Source organism: Ranitomeya imitator, chromosome 2 (genome assembly GCF_032444005.1).
Source record: "Ranitomeya imitator isolate aRanImi1 chromosome 2, aRanImi1.pri, whole genome shotgun sequence".
NCBI classification, from domain to species: Eukaryota; Metazoa; Chordata; class Amphibia; order Anura; family Dendrobatidae; genus Ranitomeya; species Ranitomeya imitator.
The window spans coordinates 833,003,325-833,026,091 of NC_091283.1; the positions used below are offsets into that span (position 1 = coordinate 833,003,325).

At 48.4% G+C, this 22,767-nt stretch overlaps 1 protein-coding gene across 1 annotated transcript in view; it reads left to right on the forward strand.

The window, feature by feature from the left end:
- The first annotated feature begins 3,920 nt into the window (after positions 1–3,920).
- The window catches only part of IFFO1 (intermediate filament family orphan 1), a 34,685-nt gene continuing 15,838 nt past the window's right edge, over positions 3,921–22,767 (forward strand). Inside the window, exon 1 of the mRNA XM_069754118.1 lies at positions 3,921–4,706. Within this exon, the coding sequence (XP_069610219.1) occupies positions 4,135–4,706 (572 nt within the window). The 5' untranslated portion in view covers positions 3,921–4,134. The remainder of the gene's footprint in view (positions 4,707–22,767) is intronic.

Below are 22,767 nucleotides of genomic sequence, written 5' to 3' on the forward strand. Positions count from 1 at the left end.
CTAAGCGCAGGGCCGCGCTTAGTAACCCGATATTTACCCTGGTTACCATTGTAAAAGTTTAAAAAAAAGAAAAGAAAAATACTACATACTCACATTCCGATGTCTGTCACGTCTCCCGGCGTCCACAGGGTTAAAACCGCTTTCGGCACCGCTGTGCTCTGCTTTACGGCCGGCGCTGACACAGTCAGTGCAGGGAAGCGCTCGGCCGGAGCGCGTGCATTAGGCTACTTTCACACTGGCGTTTTTTGCAATACGTCACAATGCGTCGTTTATGGGAAAAAATGCATCCTGCAAAGTTGTTTGCAGGATTCGTTTTTGCCCCGTAGATTAACATTAGCGACGCATTGCCACACGTCGCAACCGTCGTTGGTATCTACATATGTTTTTCTAATCTTAAGCAACCCCTTTATCTCAAGCAACTTTGTTTTTTGTAATTGTATTATTCTGCCAATCCATAGGATTAACCCATTACTTGCCAAATTATAAATTTTCATTTTATGGATTTTTCAGAAAAGGGCGTCCCAATATTCAATTAAAAATGACAATGACATGATTTCCTATTTTGAAAACATTCATTTTACAAACACAACACAAAAAATTTGAACCTAGTTTTAAAAATTATAAAATCTTAGTTGCTAGAAGCAAAAGATTAGGCGTCCCAAAAAAAGGACATTGGTGGATAATGGGTTAATTAACTATGGTATTATACTGCACAAAACAAAGTGGTGTAAATGCCTCCATGTAGAGGCCTCGGGATTAAATACCTTGGATACAAGGTGGAACTTCACTTTTAGGAAACTGTAAAGTGAAGGGTGGTGCGTTGTTCTTGCAGATTTTTTTTATGTTGGGGGGGAGGGGATACCAGCTGGGAACAGATGCGGCCATTGTTGGCGGAGGTCGAAGTGAGAAACTTCTGCTGCCTGCCCCACACACAGCCATTGTCTGCCCCACACACCGCCATTGTCTGCCCCACACACCGCCATTGTCTGCCCCACACACCGCCATTGTCTGCCCCACACACCGCCATTGTCTGCCCCACACAGCCATTGTCTGCCCCACACAGCCATTGTCTGCCCCACACAGCCATTGTCTGCCCCACACAGCGCCATCGTCTGCCCCACACAGCGCCATCGTCTGCCCCACACAGCGCCATAGTCTGCCCCACACACCGCCATCGTCTGCCCCACACAGCGCCATCGTCTGCCCCACACAGCGCCATCGTCTGCCCCACACAGCGCCATCGTCTGCCCCACACACCGCCATCGTCTGCCCCACACACCGCCACCGTCTGCCCCACACACCGCCATCGTCTGCCCCACACACCGCCATCGTCTGCCCCACACACCGCCATCGTCTGCCCCACACACCGCCATCGTCTGCCCCACACACCGCCATCGTCTGCCCCACACACCGCCATCGTCTGCCCCACACACCGCCATCGTCTGCCCCACACACAGCCACCGTCTGCCCCACACACCGCCATCGTCTGCCCCTTACCGTCATGCAGCGGACTAGGAAACGTATAATACACATTGTTAGAATGTCTCAGCATTTTCAAGATCTCTACTTGCTGTTAGTGAATGGGAACATAAATGTCTGTACAGATTTAACAAATAATGCTGCTATCTACCTTCAAATCAGACATGGTCATTTATGGAAATTTCTGCAAATTTGCCGTAAAAATGCATATTGTTGTGGTTTTCAGATACTGTGTGGTTAAACGGCAGCCATGGTGTGAAGCCTGGCCCTTAGAGGGCGCTCTTGTTGTGAATTCTGCCCCTATATCAGTTGGACTTGATCACAGCAGATCTTCAATCTCTGGTTGTGACAAAGAAAAAAAAATCGTGCATCCATTCACTGACAGCAACCAGAGCTTTAGAAGATGACGGCACATTAGTTTATTGCACACTTTTGACATCAATGTGAAGAATCGGAGCTTTGCAGAGTTTGCTTATATTTAGAGGGGTTGCTATGATTTTATTAAAAAAAAAAAAATAGTTTTTTGGATTTTTTTTCCTCTCTACATTTTATTAACTGTAATTGCAACGATGCTCAATGCAAAGGCGGATTCCCTCATCTCCATAATGCCAGGAACTAGGAGCGGTACGTGAAAACGTTATTTACACCGGTGGGTATCAGGGCGGGAGGTCCACAGTGACAATTCTCCGTGAGAACGTACACTAAACCCCAGCTGATGAGGACGTGCCGCACGTTCAACATGGATAACCTAATGCCAGGTTTTACTGATTTTGTTTTTTTTCTTTTTTTGCTTCATTTTTTATTTTCTCCAACCTGGATCTCTGTGTCTGACCTCCTCCACCCAGTGATTACAGAAGCTGTAATTCGACTTTTTAAGAAGAAACTGTACAGGGAGTTTCCTTTTTTTTTTTTTCCTGTACTTTTTTTTCTTCTATTTTTATTTTTTGTGTGAGTCATATAGAACAAATGTCAGTCATCCGTCACAAGCTACATTTGTTGAAGGGGCCGAGGCTCTATGATCGCCCCAAGGATTTAGACATATAAGAGTCGGACAATGTGCCGCCATATGGTGCACTGATAAACTGAGAACCTGCACACTAAATTCATATTGTAGAGTATACTCCTTTAATAGCATGTTTTTAGGGGATGCACAATAACTAGCCCCCGTTGAGGCGCTGTCTGAAAGCTCGGGACTTGTATACACGTGTAGTACCACCGTGATATGCGACACCCCAGTTTTGTACGTGTCCCCCATTATACTAAGTGCGCTCCTGTGCCAGAAGAGGGGCGTATGCTATCACATCCCCATAAAGGCACCATTTTTATATGTATTTTCCTTGGTGGATGACACTAGAGCTGTCGTGGTTTCAGACCCTCAGGGTAACATGGCCGCCGTTACAGCTCCCTGTAAATCCTATCAATATTAGGGAAGATTATCCTTTCTATAGAGCCCCATCATATGAGACTGGTGGGGGGATATTAGCAGTTGCCTCCGGTAACCTAGGCTGCTTTCATTTACAAAATGGCAGAAAGCGTGGACCCGGTTGTTATGGGCAACATCTTCATGTTTCATTTTAGGACGGCTTCCTCAGTGGGGTCTGCGCTCAGGACCTGACTTTTAACCCTTTGTGTTTCGCTAGGTTTAGATCTTTAGGTGACTTCTGTCATTTAGGTCTTTTGTACTAAAAAATTAAACAGCAAAATTCCTTTAATCCGGAGTCCTATCATCCAATAAATCTGATAATCTGGTGCTTGTTTTCATCACCGAACTTCTTGTCGGGATAAAGTAAAAGACAGCAGATATCACCTCATGAAACGTAAAATCCGATAATCTGACACTTGGTGCCGGACTAAAGGAATCTTGCTATATAAAGGACTCCCTCTTTAAGCAGCGGTTTCTATTCAGGGAATTCGTATTATCGTCTATGGGATGTCCTCCACATTGTAGATGACCATAATGGGGGTGGTTTATAAAGGGAAAGTGAACCAGTTGCCCATAACGTCCACCTCCCCTTTAAATGTCAGTTTCTATTAAAGGCTTTCATGACTTTTCTGGGATTGTGTCAACGTTTCTGGGATATCGCCACTTTGTAGATGAGCGTCATGGCGGTGATTAATCAACACAGTGAAGCAATTGCCCATAGCAACCAATCAGCTTCCATCACTCATTCCTCTGATGCCATTTTTTGAATGAAAGCTGTTTTCTGATTGGTTGATTTCACTTCTCTTTTGCAGCAGTTTTAGTACATAAGTCCCACCACTTTGTTATCCTATTTGTCCATGATTTCATCTTTTCGCCCCCCAGCTCATGGCTGCGTCCCCCCTATTTCTCCTCTCTCTTCTCTATTCCTCCCCCACTCTCTGCAGTTGCTCTGTGTGTTGCCTGCGGTGAAGGAAACAGGAATGTCCCCCCCTCTTGCTCCACGTCACAGCTGAGTCTTGTTCCTCCAGCCCATTCCTCTCCCTCCAGTCATCATATTCTTCTCTTCCTTCCCTTTTCCCTCTATCATCGCTCTGCATCCCCCTCTTCTCCACTAATATCTCTCAGACAGAGATGTTGTGACTTCCCCTCCCATCACCACCACCACCCCCATCATCCTCCTGCTCTTGCTGGTCCTGTCCCTCCTCTCCGCAGTGCTCAGAATAGCCCCGGCTATGAATCCGCTATTGACTCCCAATCTCCTTCTGATTTCGTCGGACACCCCTCTGCAGTCCGGGGACAGCCCCCCATCACCGCCGCAGTCGTCGCTACTCCTCGGGGCCCCCTATGCTCAAGGTGGGGGGGCCTCGGCTTTGCGCAATGACTTTGGTTCTAACATCAGCGTCTTGAAGACCCTCAACCTGAGATTTCGCTGCTTCTTGGCCAAGGTACATGAACTGGAACGTCGAAACCGCTCTCTGGAGAGGGCGCTGGAAAGAGCCCAAGGAGCGGGGCCCATCACCAAGGACCAAGCTATCCAGACGGGCTTTGTGGGGCCCATTTTACCACCACCTCTTTTGGGACTCACCCGTCCATCACCAACTCCACCGCCTCCTCAACCGTGGGTCTATGGGACACGGAGGCTGGTGACCAGGTCCGACGTGGGGTCTGTGGGCACCGGATGTGGTGCTTATTGGGGTCACGCTGACGGAGTCGGAGTTCAGATCGATACCATCACCCCCGAGATCAGAGCTCTCTACAATGTTTTGGGGAAGGTCAAGAGGGAGCGAGATGCCTACAAGCAAAGGTAAGGACATGAGCGGGACATATATGCACATAATTACGAAAAGTATAATACATAAGCTGGGTGACAACCGCCAATGGCCGCCTATAACAACGTCCATAAGGTCTGACACCCAGCATGGACACACAACTATCCCCAGACATTATGTGGTCACATCCCTCCAACTGCACTCATCCTGAGCTGGGGCAACTCCAACAACGGATAATGGGTGACCACCACCAGTGACCAGCATTACCGTGCACACAGAAGATCTCAGCTATGAGACCCTCAATGCCAGGTAAATGCCCCATAACCCCGAGACCCTTAGTGCCACATAAATTCCCCACACCCATAGACCCTCAATGCCATGTAAATGTTTAGTAACTGAGACCTTAAATGCCCCGTACTTCTGAGCCCGCACACCATGTAAATGCTCCACACTGGTAAGATCTTCAATGACAAGTAAATTCAACCCAAAGACCCTCAATGCCACATCAGTACCCCGCACTTCTGAGACCCTCAGTACTATGTAATGACAGGTAAATGGGGCACACTCCTGAGACCCTCAATAATATGTAAATGACCCACACTTCTGAGACCCTCAATATTAGTGTAAATGACCTGCAATTCTGAGACCCTCAATACTATGTAATCACAGGTAAATGGCCCGCACTCCCGAGACCCTCAATGACAGGTTAATGCCCCGCACTCCCGAAACCCTCAATGATAGTATGGGGACCGCGAGGCATTTACCTATGTAAACAACGTGCACTTCTGAGACCCTCAATGCCACAAACAGTAAATGCCCCGCACTACCAAGACCCTCAATGATAGGTAAATGCCTCGCACTCCCGAGACCCCTCAATTACAGGTAAATGCCCCACACTCCCCAGACCCTCAGTGACCGGTAAATGCCTCTCACTCCCGAGACCCTCTATACTATGTAAACACCCCGCACTTCTGAGACCCTCAATGCCACATAAAGTAAATGCCCCATTCTCCAGAGACCATCAATGGCAATAAATGCCTTGCACTCCTGAGACCCTCAATGATAAGTAAATGCCTCGCACTCCCGAGACCCTCAATGACAGGTAAATGCCTCACACTCCCGAGACCCTCAATGACCAGCAAATGCCCGCACTCCCGAGACCCTCAATGATAAGTAAATGCCTCGCACTTCCAAGACCCTCAATGACATGTAAATGCCTCACTCCCGAGACCCTCAATACTATGTAAACACCCTGCACTTCTGAGACCCTCAATGCCACATAAAGTAAATGCCTCACACTCCTGAGACCCTCAATGATAGGCAAGTGCTCTGCACTCCTGTGACCCTCGATGAAAGGTAAACGCCTCAAACTTCCGGGACCCTTATTGACAGGTACATGGCTGCACTCCCGAGCCCCTCAATGGTAGGTAAATGCCTCTCACTCCCAAGACCCTTATTAACAGGTAAATGGTCGCACTCCCGAGACCCTTATTAACAGGTAAATGGTCGCACTCCCGAGACCCTCAATGACAGGTAAATACCCTGCACTCCCAAGACCCTCAATACTATGTAAACACCCCGTACTTCTAAGACCCTCAATGCCACATACAGTTAGGGCCAGAAATATTTGGACAGTGACACAAGTTTTGTTATTTTAGCTGTTTACAAAAACATGTTCAGAAATACAATTATATATATAATATGGGCTGAAAGTGCACACTCCCAGCTGCAATATGATAGTTTCCACATCTAAATCGGAGAAAGGGTTTAGGAATCATAGCTCTGTAATGCATAGCGTCCTCTTTTTCAAGGAACCAAAAGTAATTGGACAATGGACTCTAAGGGCTGCAATTAACTCTGAAGGCGTCTCCCTCGTTAACCTGTAATCAATGAAGTAGTTAAAAGGTCAGGGGTGGATTCCAGGTGTGTGGTTTTGCATTTGGAAGCTGTTGCTGTGAGCAGACAACATGCGGTCAAAGGAACTCTCAATTGAGGTGAAGCAGAACATCCTGAGGCTGAAAAAAAAGAAAAAATATATCAGAGAGATAGCAGACATGCTTGGAGTAGCAAAATCAACAGTTGGGTACATTCTGAGAAAAAAGGAATTGACTGGTGAGCTTGGGAACTCAAAAAGGCCTGGGCATCCACGGATGACAACAGTGGTGGATGATCGCCGCATACTTAATTTGGTGAAGAAGAACCCGTTCACAACATCAACTGAAGTCCAGAACACTCTCAGTGAAGTAGGTGTATCTGTCTCTAAGTCAACAGTAAAGAGAAGACTCCATGACAGTAAATACAAAGGGTTCACATCTAGATGCAAACCATTCATCAATACCAAAAATAGACAGAAAAACACCTCAAGAAGCCAGCTCAGTTCTGGAAAAGTATTCTATGGACAGATGAGACAAAGATCAACCTGTACCAGAATGATGGGAAGAAAAAAGTTTGGAGAAGAAAGGGAACGGCACATGATCCAAGGCACACCACATCCTCTGTAAAACATGGTGGAGGCAACGTGATGGCATGGGCATGCATGGCTTTCAATGGCACTGGGTCACTTGTGTTTATTGATGACATAAGAGCAGACAAGAGTAGCCGGATGAATTCTGAAGTGTACCGGGATATACTTTCAGCCCAGATTCAGCCAAATGCTGCAAAGTTGATTGGACGGCGCTTCATAGTACAGATGGACAATGACCCCAAGCATACAGCCAAAGCTACCCAGGAGTTCATGAGTGCCAAAAAGTGGAACATTCTGCAATGGCCAAGTCAATCTCCAGATCTAAACCCAATTGAGCATGCATTTCACTTGCTCAAATCCAGACTTAAGACGGAAAGACCCACAAACAAGCAAGACCTGAAGGCTGCGGCTGTAAAGGCCTGGCAAAGCATTAAGAAGGAGGAAACCCAGCGTTTGGTGATGTCCATGGGTTCCAGACTTAAGGCAGTGATTGCCTCCAAAGGATTTGCAACAAAATATTGAAAATAAAAATATTTTGTTTGGGTTATGTTTATTTGTCCAATTACTTTTGACCTCCTAAAATGTGGAGTGTTTGTAAAGAAATGTGTACAATTCCTACATTTTCTATCAGATATTTTTGTTCAACCCTTCAAATTAAACGTTACAATCTGCACTTGAATTCTGTTGTAGAGGTTTCATTTCAAATCCAATGTGGTGGCATGCAGAGCCCAACTCGCGAAAATTGTGTCACTGTCCAAATATTTCTGGCCCTAACTGTACATTAAATGCCCCGCACTCCAGAGACCCTCAATGACAGGTAAATGCATCGCACTCCAGAGACCCTCAATGACAGGTAAATGCCCGCACTCCCGAGACCCTCAATGACAGGTAAATGCCCGCAGTCCAGAGACCCTCAATGACAGGTAAGTGCCCCGCACTCCCGAGACCCTCAATAACAGGTAAATGCCCCGCACTCTAGAGACCCTCAATGACAGGTAAATGCCCCGCACTCCCGAGACCCTCAATGACAGGTAAATGCCCCGCACTCCCGAGACCCTCAATGACAGGTAAATGCCCGCAGTCCAGAGACCCTCAATGACAGGTAAATGCCCTGCACTCCTGAGACCCTCAATGACAGATAAATGCCCCGCACTCCCGAGACCCTCAATGACAGGTAAATGCCCTGCACTCCCGAGATCCTCAATGACAGGTAAGTGCCCCGCACTCCCGAGACCCTCAATAACAGGTAAATGCCCCGCACTCTAGAGACCCTCAATGACAGGTAAATGCCCTGCACTCCTGAGACCCTCAATGACAGATAAATGCCCCGCACTCCCGAGACCCTCAATGACAGGTAAATGCCCGCAGTCCCGAGATCCTCAATGACAGGTAAATGCCCCGCACTCTAGAGACCCTCAATGACAGGTAAATGCCCTGCACTCCAGAGACCCTCAATGACAGGTAAATGCCCCGCACTCCAGAAACCCTCAATGACAGGTAAATGCCCGCACTCCCGAGACCCTCAATGACAGGTAAATGCCCGCACTCCAGAGACCCTCAATGACAGGTAAATGCCCTGCACTCCAGAGACCCTCAATGACAGGTAAATGCCCGCACTCCAGGGAGACCCTCAATGACAGGTAAATGCCCGCACTCCAGAGACCCTCAATGACAGGTAAATGCCCTGCACTCCAGAGACCCTCAATGACAGGTAAATGCCCCGCACTCCAGAGACCCTCAATGACAGGTAAATGCCCGCACTGCCGAGACCCTCGATGACAGGTAAATGCCCCAGACTCCCGAGACCCTCAATGACAGGTAAATGCCCCGCACTCCAGAGACCCTCAATGACAGGTAAATGCCCGCACTCCAGAGACCCTCAATGACAGGTAAATGCCCGCACTCCAGAGACCCTCAATGACAGGTAAATGCCCCGCACTCCAGAGACCCTCAATGACAGGTAAATGCCCGCACTCCAGAGACCCTCAATGACCGGTAAATGCCCCACACTCCAGAGACCCTCAATGACAGGTAAATGCCTGCACTCCCGAGACCCTCAATGACAGGTAAATGCCTGCACTCCAGAGACCCTCAATGACAGGTAAATGCCTGCACTCTAGAGACCCTCAATGACAGATAAATGCCCCGCATTCAAGAGATCCTCAATGACAGGTAAATGCCCCGCACTCCCGAGACCCTCAATGACAGGTAAATGCCCTGCACTCCTGAGACCCTCAATGACAGGTAAATGCCCCGCACTCTAGAGACCCTCAATGACAGATAAATGCCCCGCATTCAAGAGATCCTCAATGACAGGTAAATGCCCGCACTCCCGAGACCCTTAATGACAGGTAAATGCCCTGCACTCCAGAGACCCTCAATGACAGGTAAATGCCCGCACTCCAGAGACCCTCAATGACAGGTAAATGCCCTGCACTCCAGAGACCCTCAATGACAGGTAAATGCCCGCACTCCAGAGACCCTCAATGACAGGTAAATGCCCGCACTCCAGAGACCCTCAATGACAGGTAAATGCCCTGCACTCCAGAGACCCTCAATGACAGGTAAATGCCCCGCACTCCAGAGACCCTCAATGACAGGTAAATGCCCCAGACTCCCGAGACCCTCAATGACAGGTAAATGCCCCGCACTCCAGAGACCCTCAATGACAGGTAAATGCCCGCACTCCCGAGACCCTCAATGACAGGTAAATGCCCCGCACTCCCGAGACCCTCAATGACAGGTAAATGCCCGCACTCCCGAGACCCTCAATGACAGGTAAATGCCCCGCACTCCAGAGACCCTCAATGACAGGTAAATGCCCCGCACTCCAGAGACCCTCAATGACAGGTAAATGCCCGCACTCCCGAGACCCTCAATGACAGGTAAATGCCCCAGACTCCCGAGACCCTCAATGACAGGTAAATGCCCCGCACTCCAGAGACCCTCAATGACAGGTAAATGCCCGCACTCCCGAGACCCTCAATGACAGGTAAATGCCCCGCACTCCCGAGACCCTCAATGACAAGTAAATGCCCCGCACTCCCGAGACCCTCAATGACAGGTAAATGCCCCGCACTCTAGAGACCCTCAATGACAGGTAAATGCCCCACACTCCTGAGACCCTCAATGACAGGTAAATGCCCCGAACTCCCGAGACCCTCAATGACAGGTAAATGCCCCGCACTCCCGAGACCCTCAATGACAGGTAAATGCCCCGCACTCCAGAGACCCTCAATGACAGGTAAATGCCTGCACTCCAGAGACCCTCAATGACAGGTAAATGCCCGCACTCCCGAGACCCTTAATGACAGGTAAATGCCTGCACTCCCGAGACCCTCAATGACAGGTAAATGCCCCGCATTCTAGAGACCCTCAATGACAGGTAAATGCCCCGCACTCCAGAGACCCTCAATGACAGGTAAATGCCCCGCACTCCAGAGACCCTCAATGACAGGTAAATGCCCGCACTCCCGAGACCCTCAATGACAGGTAAATGCCCGCACTCCAGAGACCCTCAATGACAGGTAAATGCCCTGCACTCCAGAGACCCTCAATGACAGGTAAATGCCCCGCACTCCAGAGACCCTCAATGACAGGTAAATGCCCGCATTGCCGAGACCCTCGATGACAGGTAAATGCCCCAGACTCCCGAGACCCTCAATGACAGGTAAATGCCCCGCACTCCAGAGACCCTCAATGACAGGTAAATGCCCGCACTCCAGAGACCCTCAATGACAGGTAAATGCCCGCACTCCAGAGACCCTCAATGACAGGTAAATGCCCCGCACTCCAGAGACCCTCAATGACAGGTAAATGCCCGCACTCCAGAGACCCTCAATGACCGGTAAATGCCCCACACTCCAGAGACCCTCAATGACAGGTAAATGCCTGCACTCCCGAGACCCTCAATGACAGGTAAATGCCCGCACTCCAGAGACCCTCAATGACAGGTAAATGCCTGCACTCTAGAGACCCTCAATGACAGATAAATGCCCCGCACTCCTGAGACCCTCAATGACAGGTAAATGCCCCGCACTCCCGAGACCCTCAATGACAGGTAAATGCCCTGCACTCCTGAGACCCTCAATGACAGGTAAATGCCCCGCACTCTAGAGACCCTCAATGACAGGTAAATGCCCCGCACTCCCGAGACCCTCAATGACAGGTAAATGCCCTGCACTCCTGAGACCCTCAATGACAGGTAAATGCCCCGCACTCTAGAGACCCTCAATGACAGATAAATGCCCCGCATTCAAGAGATCCTCAATGACAGGTAAATGCCCGCACTCCCGAGACCCTTAATGACAGGTAAATGCCTGCACTCCCGAGACCCTCAATGACAGGTAAATGCCCCGCATTCTAGAGACCCTCAATGACAGGTAAATGCCCCGCACTCCAGAGACCCTCAATGACAGGTAAATGCCCCGCACTCCAGAGACCCTCAATGACAGGTAAATGCCCGCACTCCCGAGACCCTCAATGACAGGTAAATGCCCCAGACTCCCGAGACCCTCAATGACAGGTAAATGCCCCGCACTCCAGAGACCCTCAATGACAGGTAAATGCCCGCACTCCCGAGACCCTCAATGACAGGTAAATGCCCCGCACTCCCGAGACCCTCAATGACAGGTAAATGCCCGCACTCCCGAGACCCTCAATGACAGGTAAATGCCCCGCACTCCAGAGACCCTCAATGACAGGTAAATGCCCCGCACTCCAGAGACCCTCAATGACAGGTAAATGCCCGCACTCCCGAGACCCTCAATGACAGGTAAATGCCCCAGACTCCCGAGACCCTCAATGACAGGTAAATGCCCCGCACTCCAGAGACCCTCAATGACAGGTAAATGCCCGCACTCCCGAGACCCTCAATGACAGGTAAATGCCCCGCACTCCCGAGACCCTCAATGACAAGTAAATGCCCCGCACTCCCGAGACCCTCAATGACAGGTAAATGCCCCGCACTCTAGAGACCCTCAATGACAGGTAAATGCCCCACACTCCTGAGACCCTCAATGACAGGTAAATGCCCCGAACTCCCGAGACCCTCAATGACAGGTAAATGCCCCACACTCCCGAGACCCTCAATGACAGGTAAATGCCCCGCACTCCAGAGACCCTCAATGACAGGTAAATGCCTGCACTCCCGAGACCCTCAATGACAGGTAAATGCCCCGCATTCTAGAGACCCTCAATGACAGGTAAATGCCCCGCACTCCAGAGACCCTCAATGACAGGTAAATGCCCCGCACTCCAGAGACCCTCAATGACAGGTAAATGCCCGCACTCCCGAGACCCTCAATGACAGGTAAATGCCCCGCACTCCCGAGACCCTCAATGACAGGTAAATGCCCCGCACTCCCGAGACCCTCAATGACAGGTAAATGCCCCGCACTCCAGAGACCCTCAATGACAGGTAAATGCCCCGCACTCCAGAGACCCTCAATGACAGGTAAATGCCCGCACTCCCGAGACCCTCAATGACAGGTAAATGCCCCAGACTCCCGAGACCCTCAATGACAGGTAAATGCCCCGCACTCCAGAGACCCTCAATGACAGGTAAATGCCCGCACTCCCGAGACCCTCAATGACAGGTAAATGCCCCGCACTCCCGAGACCCTCAATGACAGGTAAATGCCCCGCACTCCCGAGACCCTCAATGACAGGTAAATGCCCCGCACTCTAGAGACCCTCAATGACAGGTAAATGCCCCACACTCCTGAGACCCTCAATGACAGGTAAATGCCCCGCACTCCCGAGACCCTCAATGACAGGTAAATGCCCCGCACTCCAGAGACCCTCAATGACAGGTAAATGCCTGCACTCCCGAGACCCTCAATGACAGGTAAATGCCCCGCATTCTAGAGACCCTCAATGACAGGTAAATGCCCCGCACTCCAGAGACCCTCAATGACAGGTAAATGCCCCGCACTCCAGAGACCCTCAATGACAGGTAAATGCCCGCACTCCCGAGACCCTCAATGACAGGTAAATGCCCCAGACTCCCGAGACCCTCAATGACAGGTAAATGCCCCGCACTCCAGAGACCCTCAATTACAGGTAAATGCCCGCACTCCCGAGACCCTCAATGACAGGTAAATGCCCCGCACTCCAGAGACCCTCAATGACAGGTAAATGCCCAGCACTCCCGAGACCCTCAATGACAGGTAAATGCGCCGCACTCCCGAGACCCTCAATGACAGGTAAATGCCCCGCACTCCAGAGACCCTCAATGACAGGTAAATGCCCCGCACTCCAGAGACCCTCAATGACAGGTAAATGCCCCGCACTCCCGAGACCCTCAATGACAGGTAAATGCCCCGCACTCCCGAGACCCTCAATGACAGGTAAATGCCCCGCACTCCCGAGACCCTCAATGACAGGTAAATGCCCCGCACTCCCGAGACCCTCAATGACAGGTAAATGCCCCACACTCCCGAGACCCTCAATGACAGGTAAATGCCCGCACTCCGTGACCCTCAATGACAGGTAAATGCCCCGCACTCCAGAGACCCTCAATGACAGGTAAATGCCCCGCACTCCCGAGACCCCCAATGACAGGTAAATGCCCCGCACTCCCGAGACCCTCAATGACAGGTAAATGCCCCGCACTCCAGAGACCCTCAATGACAGGTAAATGCCCCGCACTCCAGAGACCCTCAATGACAGGTAAATGCCCCGCACTCCCGAGACCCTCAATGACAGGTAAATGCCCCGCACTCCCGAGACCCTCAATGACAGGTAAATGCCCCGCACTCCCGAGACCCTCAATGACAGGTAAATGCCCGCACTCCGTGACCCTCAATGACAGGTAAATGCCCCGCACTCCAGAGACCCTCAATGACAGGTAAATGCCCCGCACTCCAGAGACCCTCAATGACAGGTAAATGCCCCGCACTCCCGAGACCCTCAATGACAGGTACAGTTATATGAAAAAGTTTGGGCACCCCTATTAATCTTAAGCTTAATGTTTTATAAAAATTGTTTTTTTTTTTGCAACAGCCATTTCAGTTTCATATATCTAATAACTGTTGGACACAGTAATGTTTCTGCCTTGAAATGAGGTTTATTGTACTAACAGAAAATGTGCAATCTGCATTTAAACAAAATTTGACAGGTGCATAAGTATTGGCACCCTTATCATTTTCTTGTTTTAAATACTCCTACCTACTTTTTATTGACTTACTAAAGCACCTTTTTTTTTGGTTTTCTAACCTCATTGAGCTTTGAACTTCATAGCCAGGTGTATGCAATCATGAGAAAATCTACTTAAAGTGGCCACTTGCAAGTTGTTCTCCTGTTTGAACCTCCTCTGAAGAGTGGCATCATGGACTCCTCAAAACAACTGTCTAATGATCTGAAAAAAATTATTATTCAACATAGTTATTCAGGGGAAGGATACAAAAAGCTGTCTCAGAGATTTAATCTGTCAATTTCCACTGTGAGGAACATAGTAAGGAAATGGAAGAACACAGGTACAGTTCTTGTTAAGGCCAGAAGTGGCAGGCCAAGAAAAACATCAGAAAGGCAGAGAAGAAGAATGGTGAGATCAGTCAAGGACAATCCTCAGACCACCTCCAGAGAGCTGCAGCATCTGAGGTATGCAAAAGCACATTTGGAGAAGCAAATTTCTTTTTGGAAGAAGGTCCTGTGGACTGATGAAACCAAGATTGAGTTGTTTGGTCATACAAAAAGGCGTTATGCATGGTGGCCAAAAAACACAACATTCCAAGAAAAACACTTTCTACCCACAGTAAAATTTGGTGGAGGTTCCATCATTCTTTGGGGCTGTGTGGCCAATGCCGGCACCGGGAATCTTGTTAAAGTTGAGGGACGCATGGATTCCTCTCAGTATCAGCAGATTCTTGACAATAATGTTCATGAATCAGTGACAAAGTTGAAGTTACGAAGGGGATGGATCTTTCAGCAAGACAATTATCCAAAACACCGCTCCAAATCTACTCAGGCATTCATGCAGAGGAACAATTACCCTGTTCTGGAATGGCCATCCCAGTCCCCAGACCTGAATATCATTGAACATCTGTTGGATCATTTGAAGAGGGCTGTCCATGCTCGGCAACCATCAAACTTAACTGAACTGGAATTGTTTTGTAAAGAGGAATGGTCAAAAATACCTTCATCCACGATCCAGGAACTCATTAAAAGCTACAGGAAGTGACTAGAGGCTGTTATTTTTGCAAAAGGAGGCTCTACTAAATATTAATGTCACTTTTCTGGTGGGGTGCCCATACTTATGCACCTGTCAAATTTTGTTTAAATGCAGATGGCACATTTTCTGTTAGTACAATAAACCTCATTTCAAGGCAGAAAGATTACTGTGTCCAACAGTTATTAGATATATGAAACTGAAATCGCTGTTGCAAAAAAAACCCGAGACCCTCAATGGTAGGTAAGTGCCCCGCACTCCAGAGACCCTCAATGACAGGTATTATGGGGGATCTGTGGATGATGCACTGTTATGGGGGATCTGTGGATGACGCTCTGTTATGGGGGATCTGTGGATGATGCACTGTTATGGAGATCTGTGGATGACGCACTGTTATGGGGATCTGTGGATGACGCTCTGTTATGGGGGATCTGTGGATGATGCACTGTTATGGAGATCTGTGGATGACGCACTGTTATGGGGGATCTGTGGATGACGCACTGTTATGGGGGATCTGTGGATGATGTACTGTTATGGAGGATCTGTGGATGACGCGCTGTTATGGGGGATCTGTGGATGATGTACTGTTATGGGGATCTGTGGATGACTCACTGTTATGGGGGATCTGTGGATTACGCACTGTTATGGGGGATCTGTGGATGACGCGCTGTTATGGGGGATCTGTGGATGACACGCTGTTATGGGGGATCTGTGGATGATGCACTGTTATGGAGATCTGTGAAGGACGCACTGTTATGGGGATCTGTGGATGACGCTCTGTTATGGGGGATCTGTGGATGATGCTCTGTTATGGGGGATCTGTGGGTTATGCACTGTTATGGGGGATCTGTGGATGATGCTCTGTTATGGGGATCTGTGGATGATGCTCTGTTATGGGGGATCTGTGGATGACACGCTGTTATGGGGGATCTGTGGATGATGCACTGTTATGGAGATCTGTGAAGGACGCACTGTTATGGGGGATCTGTGGATGATGCTCTGTTATGGGGATCTGTGGATGATGCACTGTTATGGAGATCTGTGGATGACGCACTGTTATGGTGGATCTGTGGATGATGCACTGTTATGGAGATCTGTGGATGATGCTCTGTTATGGGGGATCTGTGGATGATGCTCTGTTATGGGGGATCTGTGGATGATGCTCTGTTATGGGGGATCTGTGGATGATGCTCTGTTATGGGGGATCTGTGGATGACACGCTGTTATGGGGGATCTGTGGATGATGCTCTGTTATGGGGATCTGTGGATGATGCTCTGTTATGGGGGATCTGTGGATTTGGATTACGCGCTGTTATGGGGGGATCCTGGTGTTATACAGTGATGATGAGTGAAGGTGTCCGGTGGTCTCCTCCTCCTCAGTGCCGGCTCTGCAGTATTTCTGGTCGGTGATGGGAATTGACTACTAATAACTTGTATCAGCGGGGTCCGTCCTTAAAGTGACGGCGCGTGCCTCAGTGATGTCCTCAATCCCTAGTTCATTTATAGACTGTTATCTAAAGAATGAAGGGCACAATGGCGGCTTCCCTGGGTGATGAGGATACTGTGCGCAGCGCGGGCCTTCAGTAATGATGGGGCGAGTGGGGGAGGGTCGGGGTTCAGCTAATATAATAGTTTACGCTTCATGAGATGGTAAATCGGGTGGAAGAGAGAATGATTGCAGGGTCAGACTACTGGACTCGGAGTTTGTAGTCTGTGTTTATTATGGTAATTCATTGGTCTGCATTGGAGCTGTATACACAAAACCGTATGAGTTTATATCAAGGCCATTAGCAAAGATCATTTATTTTGTCATTAATTAGAATAATAATAATAATAATAATAATAATAAATTCTGCACTGTTATATTTTAGACCCAGAATTTGATGCTGAATAAAGGGGAGGTACAACTGAAAAAAAAAAACCTATTTACTAGTGTTCATAATAAACATATAGACAAAAGTCTATAAAAGCTGAATTAAAGAGATTTTCACACAAAAAAAACAACACCACCCATAAGTCACTGTAATCATAAAATTATTATCCAACTCATTTTATAGCCATAATATTAAGAGACAATCCGCAGTTCGCCTTTATACAGTGATCCCTGCAGGATACTATTCTTGCCACCTGCAGCCACCACTAGGGGGAGCTCTCAATAACCTGTAAGTCGTAAGCTCCCCCTAGTGGAGACAGATAGAACTTTTTATAGCTGTGGCACAAGAAGCAGGGGATTTGGATCTCTGTATCAGAAAAGCTGAGCTATGGCGTCTATAAAGGTACGGACATGGGCCCTTGGGTGCTCCCCGACCTTACAGTATGTTCTATATTAGCAAAGTTTATTTGTGCACACAACGCGATGACACATCGACAACCCCTAAGAAAAAGCTTGCAAACAGCTGAGTTCCCTGAAGGCTGCAAATCAGAATATTAATTATTTTATTCTACTAATCGTCTTTCTTCTTTACTACATTTGTGATATGTGATGAGTCCAGACAAGAACGTCGCCTCTTCACGCTTTTTATATTTAGTCACTGCACAAAAATGTCAGCGTGGCCCCCGGCCCTAACGTTTCTGTGTAGGTAAATAACCGCACATTGACCTTGTAGGCAGTGACTAATAGTCCTGTAGGCAAAATTTAGACCAGTCCCCCCCACACTAGCGTGTTATCATATGCTGGGCCCCAGTAGAGCTGATAGTGTGTGTTAGTCGCCCACAAAAAAATGCTAACAATATACACTGCTCAAAAAAATAAAGGGAAGACTAAAATCCCACATCCTAGATATCACTGAATGAAATATTCCAGTTGTAAATCTTTATTCACTGCATAGTGGAATGTGTTGAGAACAATAAAACATAAAAATGATCAACGTAAATCACAACTAATATCCCACGGAGGTCTGGATTTGGAGTGATACTCAAAATCAAAGTGGAAAATCAAACTACAGGGTGATCCAACTTCAGTGGACATGCCTCAAGACAAGGAAATGATGCTCAGTAGTGTGTGTGGCCTCCACGTGCCTGTATGACCTCCCTACAATGCCTGGGCATGCTCCTGATGAGGTGGCGGATGGTCTCCTGAGTGATCTCCTCCCAGACCTGGACTAAAGCATCTGCCAACTCCTGGACTGTCTGTGGTGTAACGTGACGTTGGTGGATGGTGCGAGACATGATGTCCCAGATGTGCTCAATCGGATTCAGGTCTGGGGAACGGGCGGCCCAGTCCATAGCTTCAATGCCTTCATCTTGCAGGAACTGCTGACACACTCCAGCCACATGAGGTCTGACATTGTCCTGCAGTAGGAGGAACCCAGGGCCAACCACACCAGCATATGGTCTCCCAAGGGGTCTGAGGATCTCATCTCGGTACCTAATGGCAGTCAGGCTACCTCTGGCGAGCACATGGAGGGCTGTGCGGCCCTCCAAAGAAATGCCACCCCACACCATTACTGACCCACTGCCAAACCGGTCATACTGAAGGATGTTGCAGGCAGATCGCTCTCCACGGCGTCTCCAGACTCTGTCACGTCTGTCACGTGCTCAGTGTTAACCTGCTTTCATCTGTGAAGAGCACAGGGCGCCAGTGGTGAATTTCTCAATCCTGGTGTTCTGTGGCAAATGCCAAGCGTCCTGCACAGTGCTGGGCTGCAAGCACAACCCCCATCTGTGGACGTCGGGCACTCAGACCATCCTCATGGAGTCGGTTTCTAACCATTTGTGCAGACACATGCACATTTGTGGCCTGCTGGAGGTCATTTTGCAGGGCTCTGGCAGTGCTCCTCCCTTCCTCCTTGAACAAAGGCTGAGGTAGCGGTCCTGCTGCTGGGTTGTTGTCCTGCTGCTGGGTTGTTGCCCTCCTACGGCCCCCTCCACGTCTCCTGGTGTACTGGCCTGTCTCCTGGTAGCGCCTCCAGCCTCTGGACACTACGCTGACAGACACAGCAAACCTTCTTGCCACAGCTCGCATTGATGTGCCATCCTGGATGAGCTGCAGTACCTGAGCCACTTGTGTGGGTTGTAGAATCCGTCTCATGCTACCACGAGTGTGAAAGCACAACCAACATTCAAATGTGACTAAAACATCAGCCAGAAAGCATTGGTACCGAGATGTGGTCTGTGGTCCCCACCTGCAGAACCACTCCTTTATTGAGGGTGTCTTGATAATTGCCAATAATTTCCATCTGTTGTCTATTCCATTTGCACAACAGTATGTGAAATTGATTGTCAATCAGTGTTGTTCCTAAGTGGACAGTTTGATTTCACAGAAGTTTGATTTACTTGGAGTTATATTCTGTTGTTTAACTGTTCCCTTTATTTTTTTGAACAGTGTATAATAATCTGATAGTAAATGATCTTGTAATAATAGTCATGCTGCCACACTATGATCATGTATTACCACCACCCCGTGCCTGAATATTACCTCTATCCTGTTACTGTTAATAAATGACAGCAAGCAGAGATCTTGACAACATTAGAAAATGATTTAGAAATATTCTACAAAGAAGATTTACTTGCTGACCCTGGGATATTCCTGTTATTTAAGTCTAAGGCTACTTTCACACTAGCGTCGTATGTGGACGTCGCAATGCGTCGTTTTGGAGAAAAAAACGCATCCTGCAAAGTTGCCCGCAGGATGCGTTTTTTCTCCATAGACTTGCATTAGCGACGCATTGCGACGTATCGCCGCACGTCGCATCTGTCGTGCGACGGATGCGTTGTGTTTTGGCGGACCGTTGGCACAAAAAACCGTTACATGTAACCTTTTTTTGTGCGTCCAGGCCGCCATTTTCGACCACGCATGCGCGGCCGGAACTCCACCCCCTCCTCCTCAGACCTCATAATGGGGCATCGGATGCGTTGTAAAACTGCATCCACTGCCCCCGTTGTTCATTTTTTTCGCAGTTTGCGTCGGTACGTCGGGCCGACGCATGGCGACGGCCCCGTACCGATGCCAGTGTGAAAGTAGCCTAAGTCTATGGCGGTCATATATGTGGATGATGTACATGATATTGTCTTTTCTCCGGATAACCTCTGAGTCATCTGAACATTGGAGATGCTGGAGGTATCATAAAGCTTCTGGCAATGGTCTCCTTTCTGCGGATTTGGAAGTTTTCCTAACAACCACTGCCACTTACAGTCCTTCGTCATCCTGCACCAGGACTGCTCTTGACTTTTCTCATTCACTGACTGCAAACAGAGATCTTGAAAATAGTGAGGAGGGGATACACAAAATCTGAGAGTTGTGGAACTTTGATGCACAGAAAAATTAAATGTTATTGACACCTTTCACTTGGTAAAAATTACCAAGTTTCAGACTCAGGAAAGATACATGTATCAACCACTGAGGACTCTCAATTCTAAATATTTTTCAAGTTTCAGATTGAAATCTTTATACCTTCATTCATTATTCATACCCCCTGATATGCAGTCGGCAGCCTGATCAAAGTTTCAGATTTTTTTTTTATTGTGGAAGAAACTCTCCCAGTTATATAGGCTGGATGTGAGCTCTGTGTGTCTCTCCCAGTAATATAGGCTGGATGTGAGCTCTGTGTGTCTCTCCCAGTAATATAGGCTGGATGTGAGCTCTGTGTGTCTCTCCCAGTAATGTAGGCTGGATGTGAGCTCTGTGTGTCTCTCCCAGTAATATAGGCTGGATGTGAGCTCTGTGTGTCTCTCCCAGTAATGTAGGCTGGATGTGAGCTCTGTGTGTCTCTCCCAGTAATATAGTCTGGATGTGAGCTCTGTGTGTCTCTCCCAGTAATATAGGCTGGATGTGAGCTCTGTGTGTCTCTCCCAGTAATATAGTCTGGATGTGAGCTCTGTGTGTCTCTCCCAGTAATGTAGGCTGGATGTGAGCTCTGTGTGTCTCTCCCAGTAATATAGGCTGGATGTGAGGTCTATGTGTCTCTCCCAGTAATATAGGCTGGATGTGAGCTCTGTGTGTCTCTCCCAGTAATATAGGTTGGATGTGAGGTCTGTGTGTCTCTCCCAGTAATATAGGCTGGATGTGAGGTATGTGTGTCTCTCCCAGTAATATAGGCTGGATGTGAGGTCTGTGTCTCTCTCCCTGTAATATAGGCTGGATGTGAGGTCTGTGTGTCTCTCCCTGTAATATAGGCTGGATGTGAGGTCTGTGTGTCTCTCCCAGTAATATAGGCTGGATGTGAGCTCTGTGTGTCTCTCCCAGTAATATAGGCTGGATGTGAGGTCTGTGTGTCTCTCCCAGTAATATAGGCTGGATGTGAGCTCTGTGTGTCTCTCCCAGTAATATAGTCTGGATGTGAGCTCTGTGTGTCTCTCCCAGTAATGTAGTCTGGATGTGAGCTCTGTGTGTCTCTCCCAGTAATGTAGGCTGGATGTGAGCTCTGTGTGTCTCTCCCAGTAATATAGGCTGGATGTGAGGTCTGTGTGTCTCTCCCAGTAATATAGGCTGGATGTGAGCTCTGTGTGTCTCTCCCAGTAATATAGGCTGGATGTGAGGTCTGTGTGTCTCTCCCAGTAATATAGGTTGGATGTGAGGTCTGTGTGTCTCTCCCAGTAATATAGGCTGGATGTGAGGTCTGTGTGTCTCTCCCAGTAATATAGGCTGGATGTGAGGTCTGTGTCTCTCTCCCTGTAATATAGGCTGGATGTGAGCTCTGTGTGTCTCTCCCAGTAATATAGGCTGGATGTGAGCTCTGAGTGTCTCTCCCAGTAATATAGGCTGGATGTGAGGTCTGTGTCTCTCTCCCAGTAATATAGGCTGGATGTGAGCTCTGTGTCTCTCTCCCAGTAATATAGGCTGGATGTAAGATCTGTGTATTTCTCCCAGTAATATAGGCTGGATATGAATGATTGTGTTTGTCTTTCCTAGTAATATAGGCTGGATGTGAGGCCTATATGGAAGGGCTGCCCATAGCAACCAATAAGATTTCACTTCTCATTTCTCAAAGGCCCTTTTGAAAATGAGAGCTGCAATCTGATTGGCCGCTGTGATAAACTGCTTTTTTTTCAGTACTTTTGATAAATCACCCTCATGAGATCGTCCATTTAATATTATTATGACTGGCTTCAATGTTTTTCCTACCTCATTATCAGTGACCCGTCCATACTGATATATACAAATAGCTGCTACCTCAGCAGATCGTCCATGTTATACACCGCCCCGAGCACAACTGTCACACACTGTACAGCTGCGCAGTGGGCCTGGAGGCGAACCAGCCGAAGTGTGGGAGGGGGACAGACGCCGGAACTACTGGCCCCCAGGGGAGGGATGATTCAGGGTGAACGGCATTTTTTGAAATTTCGCAGAATTTAGGAAAAACATTGGGCTTTCACAAGAATTGATAATTCAATCGGGAATAATGGATTATCGAGTCGCACGGAACAACAGCGCACCGGGTCCATCAGCCGTCGACATGCGGGAGAAGAGGAGCCAAGGACTCCGGCCCTCTGTACTGGTGATTGCTGGGGCTCTAAATGTGGG